The sequence below is a fragment of the Habropoda laboriosa genome, unplaced genomic scaffold, assembly GCF_001263275.1.
Source record: "Habropoda laboriosa isolate 0110345459 unplaced genomic scaffold, ASM126327v1 scaffold134, whole genome shotgun sequence".
Taxonomy (NCBI): domain Eukaryota; kingdom Metazoa; phylum Arthropoda; class Insecta; order Hymenoptera; family Apidae; genus Habropoda; species Habropoda laboriosa.
The window spans coordinates 1,416,823-1,426,821 of NW_017100266.1; the positions used below are offsets into that span (position 1 = coordinate 1,416,823).

General features: G+C 31.6%; 3 protein-coding genes across 3 annotated transcripts in view; 2 read left to right on the forward strand and 1 right to left on the reverse strand.

The window, feature by feature from the left end:
* LOC108573229 (DNA replication ATP-dependent helicase/nuclease DNA2) overlaps positions 1–4,402 on the forward strand; it is a 4,863-nt gene extending 461 nt beyond the window's left edge. The window contains exons 2-14 of the mRNA XM_017935618.1: positions 154–774; positions 841–1,105; positions 1,165–1,342; positions 1,404–1,689; positions 1,755–2,165; positions 2,229–2,471; positions 2,537–2,683; positions 2,756–3,068; positions 3,150–3,343; positions 3,419–3,605; positions 3,668–3,868; positions 3,947–4,129; positions 4,199–4,402. Coding sequence (XP_017791107.1) covers positions 154–774; positions 841–1,105; positions 1,165–1,342; positions 1,404–1,689; positions 1,755–2,165; positions 2,229–2,471; positions 2,537–2,683; positions 2,756–3,068; positions 3,150–3,343; positions 3,419–3,605; positions 3,668–3,868; positions 3,947–4,129; positions 4,199–4,402 — 3,433 coding nt within the window. The remainder of the gene's footprint in view (positions 1–153; positions 775–840; positions 1,106–1,164; positions 1,343–1,403; positions 1,690–1,754; positions 2,166–2,228; positions 2,472–2,536; positions 2,684–2,755; positions 3,069–3,149; positions 3,344–3,418; positions 3,606–3,667; positions 3,869–3,946; positions 4,130–4,198) is intronic.
* A 515-nt stretch (positions 4,403–4,917) lies between these two features.
* LOC108573320 (ubiquinone biosynthesis O-methyltransferase, mitochondrial) lies at positions 4,918–6,220 on the forward strand. Its single transcript, XM_017935728.1, has 4 exons — positions 4,918–4,981; positions 5,082–5,574; positions 5,640–5,820; positions 6,057–6,220. Exons 1-4 carry the CDS (start codon positions 4,920–4,922, stop codon positions 6,176–6,178), a joined length of 858 nt encoding a protein of 285 aa, XP_017791217.1. The 5' UTR covers positions 4,918–4,919; the 3' UTR covers positions 6,179–6,220.
* Positions 6,221–6,564: 344 nt separating this feature from the next.
* LOC108573355 (lysosomal aspartic protease) lies at positions 6,565–9,069 on the reverse strand. The gene is made up of 8 exons (XM_017935766.1): positions 8,839–9,069; positions 8,413–8,660; positions 7,880–7,998; positions 7,440–7,639; positions 7,237–7,359; positions 7,018–7,168; positions 6,846–6,938; positions 6,565–6,736 (listed from the first exon to the last, which is right to left on the reverse strand). The coding sequence occupies exons 1-8, from the start codon at positions 8,898–8,900 to the stop codon at positions 6,575–6,577; spliced, it is 1,158 nt and encodes a 385-aa protein (XP_017791255.1). The 5' UTR covers positions 8,901–9,069; the 3' UTR covers positions 6,565–6,574.
* Positions 9,070–9,999: the final 930 nt, after the last annotated feature.

Below are 9,999 nucleotides of genomic sequence, written 5' to 3' on the forward strand. Positions count from 1 at the left end.
TATTTATGTTACGTTTTGTCATTTATAATTTCTTTTGTTCTAGAATGGTTCAATTCGCGATGAGAAACTATCTCAGAAAAAGATATCATCATATTTTACAAAAAATTCTAATAATGAGGTGTCCAAAAATAAAAATAATGATAATGTAAATAGTATTGTTGAAGACTTTATTACAAATGATTATGTTGATAAAAAACGAAAGCTGTCAGAGCAAGTAGATTCATCCCTGTGTAAAATTGTAAAGTTTTATGATATTTCTGATGTACATAATGCACAAACTATACAAAAAAAGAAACACAATCAGTCCAATGTGTTTAGTGACAATAATATAAGCAATAATAAATATGAAGATGTGGCTATATCTCTTAAGAAAAATACAACTAAAATAGAACATGATTGTGAAGAAAATATGGACATTGACAAATGTAAAAATACAATGTATTGTTTAAATGATAAAAGGACAATGAAATGTAATCTCAATAAATGTTCTCTTGTAAAAGAGTATAAAGCAGATTTTTTGGAGGAATCTGAGAATAATAATGTGAAAAAGTGTGATGAAATTTACACATCAGATTTTGAATTAGGGACATGTACTATAGATGATTTTAACGATTGCTTTGAAGAAGAGTGGTCTATAGGTAATGAAATAAACTTTAACTCATTGCAGAGGTGCAAGATTGTTGATGTAACAAGAGAATACAACAGTATACTGTTAACTGTAAAACAAGAAGACCATGGAACACATATCACAACTGTTAGATGTTCTGGTTTTTGGTAAGGAGCATACAATGGTATAATTATTATACAATATTAAATACAATATTTGAAATTAAAATTTAGGAAAGATGCAAAGGTGGAGAAGGATGATACTGTTGCAATACAGGCAAAGAAAGAAAATGAATGTTGGACTGTAGATAATAGTAGTGGTTTTCTTGTTGTACATCCAGATGTGCTAATATCTGGAACAACAGTTGCTGGTGGCCTATTTTGCAGTAGGAAGGCAGTTTTAGCTGAAAAATTCAAGAAAATAGAGGGTCTCCCTTGTTATGCAAGAGACCAAACAGCAATGGTCATTGGAAGTTTAACTCATCAGTTGTTACAAAAGGTAAATGCTTATTCTACTTTTGCGTTTCATAATTTTAATGCTTTTTACCAATATTTTAGGCAATACTTAATAATATCCATGAATCTTCGGATGTTACAAAGTTAATGGATACAATATTACAATCCAGAGAGACAGCTAGTGTACTTTATGCATCAGAAATTCCATTTGATAAATGTAGAGAACAGATGCTCACATTTGTACCAAGAATATTCGAATTCATTCAGCATTACTTGAAAGGTATATAAATTTATGAGCTCTTTGACCTATGTTCTTTTTAATATGGCAAAAATATTTCCAGATAAGGAACAGCAAAAAATAAACTGTATAAGGGACAATTTTAAGGGAAGAATTACTCATGTGCATGACATAGAAGAGAATATCTGGGATCCTAAGTTAGGTATAAAGGGTAAAGTGGATATTACTGTGGAGGTCAAAATAAATTCAAATAGGATAATTATGCCTCTTGAAGTAAAAACAGGCAAGCCTTCATTCTCCTTGGAACATAAAGGCCAAATTATTTTGTACATCATGATGATGTCTCTTACAGGTCAAGATACAGATACAGGTTTATTATTATATCTCAGGTAATTTATCAAAATATTCTGAAACTTTATGAAGTAATGTATTGTACTGATATTATGTATTGCAGAGATAATACTATGCAATCAATTAACAGTGGACATTCTGAAAGAAGAGACTTAATATTATTGAGGAACATTTTAGCCAGTTATTTTGCTTTTAAGTCAAATGAGAAATCAATGAACATAACTTCTAAATCAGACTTGCAAACAATGGAGTTACCAGAACCAATCAATCACCATAGTGCTTGTTCCAAGTGTCCTTACAATGCTTTATGTTGTATTTATTTGAGCAAAGAGACTAAATTACAATTTTCAGAGTCGCATCCATTAATGAAACTCAGTAAACAGATTTTAGGCAGGTTCAAGTCTACACACATTGATTACATCTTACAATGGATTTCGTTATTACAATTAGAAGAGAGTGCTCAATTCAGTGATAATATTATGAGATATCTGTGGACTTTGAGACCAGAGAAGAGGTAAATTCTGATAACTATTTTTATAAATTTACTTCAATTAAATTGGTTGTCTGCTTTTCTCAGAGAAGTGAAGAAAACTTGTATCTGTTATTTGAAAGTGATAGGAAAAGTCACAGAGCACAATTCTAAATACAGACACACATTTGTTCGTGTAAACTCAAAAATACAAATCACAAATACCGAACTTCCATATATGGAATTCTCAGAAAATGAATATGTGTTGGTCAGTACAGACACACGTATAAATATATCTGCAGGATTCATAGTGAATATAAAAGAAGATTCCATCACTGTCTTGTTGGATAGGTATATAAAAATTAGAAAATTAAATTTTTGATTAATATACGTTATAATTGTTTACTTAATTTTAGAAACATCACCCGGTACAGTATCGATAAATTCTTTCACATAGACAAGTATTCGTCTTCTAGCTTGTTCTCCTTTACTCTTGCAAATGTGGGTGGTCTAATGGGTGACGATGAAATTTGCGAGAAGTTACGAGAAATTGTGATAGACAGGTTTGTAAAATTCGTTAGACATATTTTTATAACTCTTCGCATTTTTTTGTATTAATTTTTTCTCTGTATTAGGAAGCCGGCAACATTCGAAAAAGGTCTGCCACAATCTATTGTGCACAAAAGTGCTAAAATATTGCAAGACTTGAACGAAACGCAGACATTGGTGGCTCTTATAGAATTGTTACACGAGACGGGACACTCTGTTTTAATCACTGCGCATACTAACAGTGCGGTAGATAATATTTTGTTAAAGCTGTTAAGCAAAAATATTGATTTCTTACGATTAGGTTCATCTGCTCATAAATCTTTGACTCATAAAAGAGAAGGATACGCAACTGCAAGTTGTAATTCACCTGATAGTTTAGATGCAGTATACTCCAGCAAAGTATGAAACAACAATGTTTCCAAACACGAATTTATATAATATTTATACATAGTTGAAAATAAGTAAGTTTAATTATTTTAGAATATCATTGGAGTGACTTGTTATGGTGCTCATCATGCACTTCTTAGAAGACGTACGTTTGACGTATGTCTGGTAGACGAAAGTACTCAAGCGTTACAACCATCTGTATTACGTCCACTATATAGTGCACGTAAATTTGTTCTTGTGGGAGATCCTGACCAGTTACCGCCAATTATCAAAAGTGAATTAGCTAGGTATGCACAAGGATTTTTTTTCCACATATTATATTGAGTTTATAAAAAACAACATTCATTATATTGGTTATATAGAAAATTAGGCGCAGATGAATCTTTGTTTGCTCGTCTGGACAGTAAAAATAATACAGTTTGCTTGACCAAGCAGTACAGAATGAATAAAAAAATAATGTATATAGCAAATAAGTTGACATATAATGATACACTGAAATCAGGGAATACATTGATAGAAAATGCCAACTTTGTTACTCCATACATTGAAGTAAGTTTAATAATTGAAATAATTATGTAATACTTTATCTGTGAGATGTAATTATATTTCAGATTTTAAGAAAGGAAGAAAAATGGGTGCAGAAAGCATTGTCACCGCAAATAAATGACTCTGTAATTATACTAAACACAGGATGCACAAGTAGCTTAAAAGTAAGCTGCAATGTTAAAGCTAAATATCTGGAAAGTCATCAAGCGAATTCAAATATTTGGGAAGGTGTTATAGTATCGAAATTAATACAAATTCTTTTGAAGGTGATATTTATCAGTGTTTAACCCATTACAATTTCCATATCAAAATATTAGAAAACGTCGTCGTATTTAAATGTACAGATGGACTCGAAGCCCCAAAATATTGGAATTATTGCGCCATACAGGGCACATGTAAATTTATTGAGAAAAATAGTTCAAAACGATATCGAGATAAATACTGTCGACCAGTATCAAGGACGCGATAAAGAAGTTATAATTTATTCATGCGCGAAAAGTCTAATTAATAGTAACGACATAAAAGAGGTACATCGTTTAAATTTTTAAATTGGAGAAATTGAAACTAGAAAACTGATTTATATTCTTTAAGTGCAGGATCTTGAAATATTAGGAGATCATAGGAGATTAACCGTAGCGGTAACGAGAGCAAAACATAAATTAATTGTTGTTGCGGATAAAAATACCTTATCGCAGTACTCCGCATTTAAGAAGTTATTTAATCTAATTGAAGATAAAAATATATTAAATTTGAACGATAATTGTGATTTCTCTTGGGAAAAGATTGAGTCTTTGTTATAGTAATATTTTACAACTTTTTTAATTTTTCTATATTAAAAATGTACAATGGTAAGCATGAAGAGTATGTTTGCAATTTACGAAAGAATAAATATTTTTATGTTAAAAATAATCATGCACAAGGATTACTGACCTTTATGCAAATTATTTGACATAATGAAATGTATATTGATTATATCTACCTATATTTTGATTATAAATATTGATATTGTCATATTACGTACAATGATAAGACGTACGAATTATGCATATCAATTCGAATTAATAAAACATTACTTAGTTAATACAGATGTATTTTCTTTTATAATATTGCTGTATATAATTCTTCATAAATAATTCAAAATAAAATGACATTCTACTAATTTTATTTACGTAGAAAGTTGACTATTTGCAACGAAGTGTCAATGTGTGATCGAAATCATACTTACGTATGCTATAAATTATTTGTTTTTGATATTTTTGAGAATATTACATATTTATAAATTTTAATCTATATTTAATCTCCTTATAAAAGAAAATAATGGGAATTATCAAAATTTTACACTTCCGTTCAATATGTACAGGGATCAGTTTCAAAAACCGGTACTTAACCTAAACGCTTAATACGTTCAAGCTTGTTATAAAATGTTCGTGTGATTATGCAGAAAGAAATTGGTGTTTTAATTGTGAATCATGATTTTAGATTAACCGAACAAACCGAACAATTGGTAAAATCTACTCCAGTTAAAAAATCCACTGTTGATCTCACATCGGTGGATCTTCATTCTAGATTAAATAACAAATGGTGGGATGTAAACGGTGAAATGCGTGCGTTGCACGCGTTGAATCCTCTTAGAGTACAATTTGTACGAGATGGTTTAGCAAATACAGGTGTCAGAGCAGAATGTCCTTATTTACCATTAAAAGGGATCAAAGTCTTGGATGTTGGTTGTGGTGGAGGATTACTATCAGAACCATTGGCTAGAATAGGAGCGAAAGTAACTGGAATTGATGCTTCTTCAGATTTAATAACAACAGCACAAGAACATGCTATTTTGGATCCCAATTTAGATGGAAAGTTAAATTATATTCAAACAGTTATTGAAGATTTTGCTCCAAATAATAAAGAAACATATAATGCTGTGGTAGCCTCGGAAGTTATAGAGCATGTGAATAACAAAGACTTGTTTTTAAAAGTACGATACTATTAAATCAATTTAGTATGAAAAAAGTCATGTAATAATATATTTGCCTTTTATAGTGTTGTATAAACACATTAAAGCCTGGTGGTTCAATATTTCTAACAACATTGAACAAAACTTTGCCTTCTTGGCTTGGAGGTATCATTGCAGCTGAACATGTTTTGAAATTAGTACCAAAAGGCACTCATGATTGGAATAAATTTATTACTCCACCTGAAATTCAGTATCTGCTAGAATCATGTAAAGTATTTTTTGTTAACAGCGATATTATACAGGATGTATCATAACATGTGGGACCTACTTCAGGAGTGGAAAGGAGACACAAAAGCAATGAAAAAAGTTCATGTAAACACGTGTCCTATTTGACCTTGTTTCAAAGTTATAGCCATTTCTTCTTTCCACTCCTGAAGTAGGTCCCACATGTTATGATACATCCTGTATATACAATACTCATCAAAGGTAAAATGGTTTTACAGGTGGTTGTAAAACGAAATTAATTCATGGAATGTTTTATAACCTTTTGAAAAACGAATGGTTTTGGATGACATCAACGGCGATAAATTATGCAGTTCATGCAGTGAAAAAGAAAAAACAGTAATATAGTCACGTTTCGCAGATCAATTCATTTTGTAACATTGTACAAAGCTTGTGATATAGTACACCACTATAATTTACGATATTTACAACTCAGTACGAGGAAAGGTAAACAAAGAGAGGTGTAAAGGAATAAAATCGATTTAAAAAACACAAATAGTATATAACGTGAAGAAAATTTATTGCGTTCATCTTCCAAATGTATCATAAATTTCATTATAAGATACTACATTACATAATACATAGTTTTCTTCGTAAAATTATTATATATGGTACATAGTAAAATCACAAAAGTACTATTCGATAAATTACAGAAGACATACAAACATAATATTATATTAAACAAGGAAAGAGTATATTGCATTGAGGGAGCTTAATTGATACGTCTCGCTCAATGTATCTACTTAGCTTTAGCAAAGCCAACACGGTTATTGCCCATGTCGAATTCAGTGTAGTAACGGCCAATGAATACGTCTCCCAGAATCCATAAAGGACCATTTGGTGGTTTAATATCCATTCCCATGAAACCGCTCAAGCACATGGTCTTTCCAAACTGACTGACCTTTAATAAAGGAGCATAGAATTGTTTCATCTTACCGACTTTGAGAGATGGATACTTTTTTTTATCCTAAACACTCCAGACATACAATTAAGATATTTTTTTATCTTACCTTCAATACGTAGTCCTCTCCTCTCAGTGCGAAAGTCTTGCCACCCACAACCAAGTTGATTGTAGGCAAAGTAGGAATAGACTGACAATCCACCTTTGAACATAAAATAATAATCATGTAATTTCATAAACGTTCACATAGCAACAATTTCGTTAAAAAAAAAAAGAAGTACCACTGCCTCTCCAGCTATGATGGAGGTAGCTCCAATCTTTTCATTGATAGCCCTGACTTCCTCAACTGGACCAGCAATGAGGGAGGTACCAGTATCAGCAATAGCTTCACATCCATGATTGCAGACCTTCGTGTCTGAGCCAATTTCAATTCTAAAAAATTTACGTTCAATTAGAAATCAGATTATTAGTAAGACTACTCTCATAAATGTAATAAGTACCTGTCCATCTTGAATTGCCAGTATCCTTTCTTGTCTACTGGAACATAGGTGAATTCACCCTCATAGTGATTTGGATCCGAACCACCCAAGATCATCTCTCCACCAAACTTAGCACTAGGGTCTCTATCAATTTATGAATTAATATAATTTTAAATAATTTCTTTTTTTTGTACGTGATATGTTGATTATTCACAGACGAGCACCTGTTTAAATAAAAACTGAAAACAGGCAGGGGTACTACTCCTTGTTTGACCATGTTGTAGAAGACAGGTGTTACACCATCAACAGCAATTCTAGAGTAAGCCATTCCCATAATACCATCGAACTTAGCAGCAACAAATGCCAATCCAGGTTCACTTAAGGCTTCAGCAAAAGTTTGGTCAGCAATTTCCAGTCCAGCAAGCTGTAATATATTCATTTAACATAGTAATTTTCTACATGGTTAGTATAGCTGTATATAAAATAAAAAGTGGCAAAAATGCATGAACGACCGTGATATTAATGTAGAAATATTTGGAAACAAAAGGTCAATGCATAAAACGAGAGAGGGAAGTTAAATTACGATATAGCTCGTATCGTTATTTATAGTGAACACTGAGCACGGGAAATCTACACGAAAAAAAATACGTGCGCAAGTACTTACGTTTACGGTATCGGTAGACAGATAACCGGAGAGACTTCCAGAGCCGTAACGGATTGAAAATTCGGTACCATTCGGCTTGTACGAGGATGACTTAGTGCTATCATATTTATGATGCACTTCTATAAAAATTACATACAATAATTAATTGAGAATCTAAACATTTCTCGATTAATAAATTAACACTCAAATCATAACATTATGATCATTTGCAAAAAATGTGGAGTGCAATTCAAGTGTTGATAAACTTACATTACAATATAATCATATCTACTGTTTTTAGAACAGCCTGAATCTTCACTTGAAATAATAAGAGTGCTTGAAAAAAATTCTATGCTATTAACAGAACAACTTGTTAAAGATGTTATTTGTTTATATTTTACTTTACTATCATTTCAAAGGATAAAAATTGCATCTTAGATTAACAACTTATCATATAGCAGAGGTAATTGAATTCTTGAAGATAAATAATTAATATAATGGTCATAGATAACAAAGTATCTAGATAATGAAACTTATAGAATAAATTTACTCACTGCATGCGATGTTTGTGAAATGGCACTTCTTGGAGGGAACCCATAAATTGGAGGAGCCAGTGTCAAAGATCACTTTGAAGTCCTGTGGGGGAGTTCCAATGCTCATAACTCCATAGTACTGGGCATCCAAGTAGTTGGAAAGAGGTTCTGGTTGAGGCAGATCTCCTTGTACCAATCGCACTTGACTCAATTCTGTGTTGTATTCTTTCATTTGTTGTCTAACAGTGTCCATCTTATACAGCGGAATCCTTGGAATAAAATTGTATTTACAATTGGTGTAGATACTTAGCTAAATTTTATTAGCAACAACCATATATGTAATTTACAGTTTTTTTTATCAAGGAACATAGTCCAAAACATTAATAATTGGCCCATTGTAGGAAAGTTACTTATTGTATTCTTTCTTCAAATTACAGTTATATTTACCTGTGTAGATTGGCGTTGGTTAGCGCCAACAGGGTGCATAGGCATAGGACGGTGCGGAACATCTTCGAAGAACTTTTCAATCTTCTTCGGAATTAAATGTTCTATTAAATACTACGCTAATATAGAAACTTTCCTTTCGCAGCAATTACTGTATTCTGCGCAATGCTGTTGTTAGATATAACACTGATATCATTCCCAACGAAAGCCTCTCTAATAAAGGATTCTCTGCGATTATTGGAACCCACTGCGCATGCGTAAATTGGGTCAACATACTCGTATCAATACACTCTAATTATTTACACCAAAAATTATTTTAACTTAACATTTAAAACATGTATATTTATTGGAGAAAATTACGTGTATTTAGAAGAAATTCGTAAAAATTTTGATATCGTTAAAATCTAGTTACGGTACTGGGAACACAGTCGGCTGATAGAAGGCTTGTGTACACAGTAGTGACACTTGTGTAAATATGCACAAATTCGTTCATGTCAAAGTATGTATATGTTCGTGAATGCATAGCTTCATCATAGCGCTATCTTTTGATAAAACTAATCGTTCAATTTAAACAGAATATTTTATGTCAAAGAGTATCGATACCTTCTGTGTGTCAATAAACTTATTATGCGCATAAAATTAAGGTTTTATTTTCATGTACATAAAAATATGAAGCATTCAAAGAGTTAATGTATGCAAACCTACAATTCTATATATGCTTTCGTTTACAAATGGTAAAATAAAACTGGGATATCTTCCGTTTACAAATATACTTGTTGTCATTATCGATGTTGATTTGCGAATTATCCATGATTTAGGTTTACAAGGGTGCATAATAGCATTTTGGTATACCATACCTTCATCGATATTTCTAATTGTAAATAATTTGTGAAAGCGCACAATACATAACCTACTCAAACATAAGGGAAAAGATCTTTTATCTGAGGTCAAAAAATTAGAAATTCCTTTTCTATAAATTGATAGTTGTAAGTGTGTGAAATAAGATGTGAAAGATTTTTCATGAACTTTGACAAATTAAGAAAGGATGTAGGTTTAAAGAGCGCAGAACGCGTAATTCTAATGCGTTCGAGATAACTTATCGAAATTTTTTCTTAAAACTGTTTTTCAACATCGCGGTATAAAAATTTCAAAAATTAGTTATAC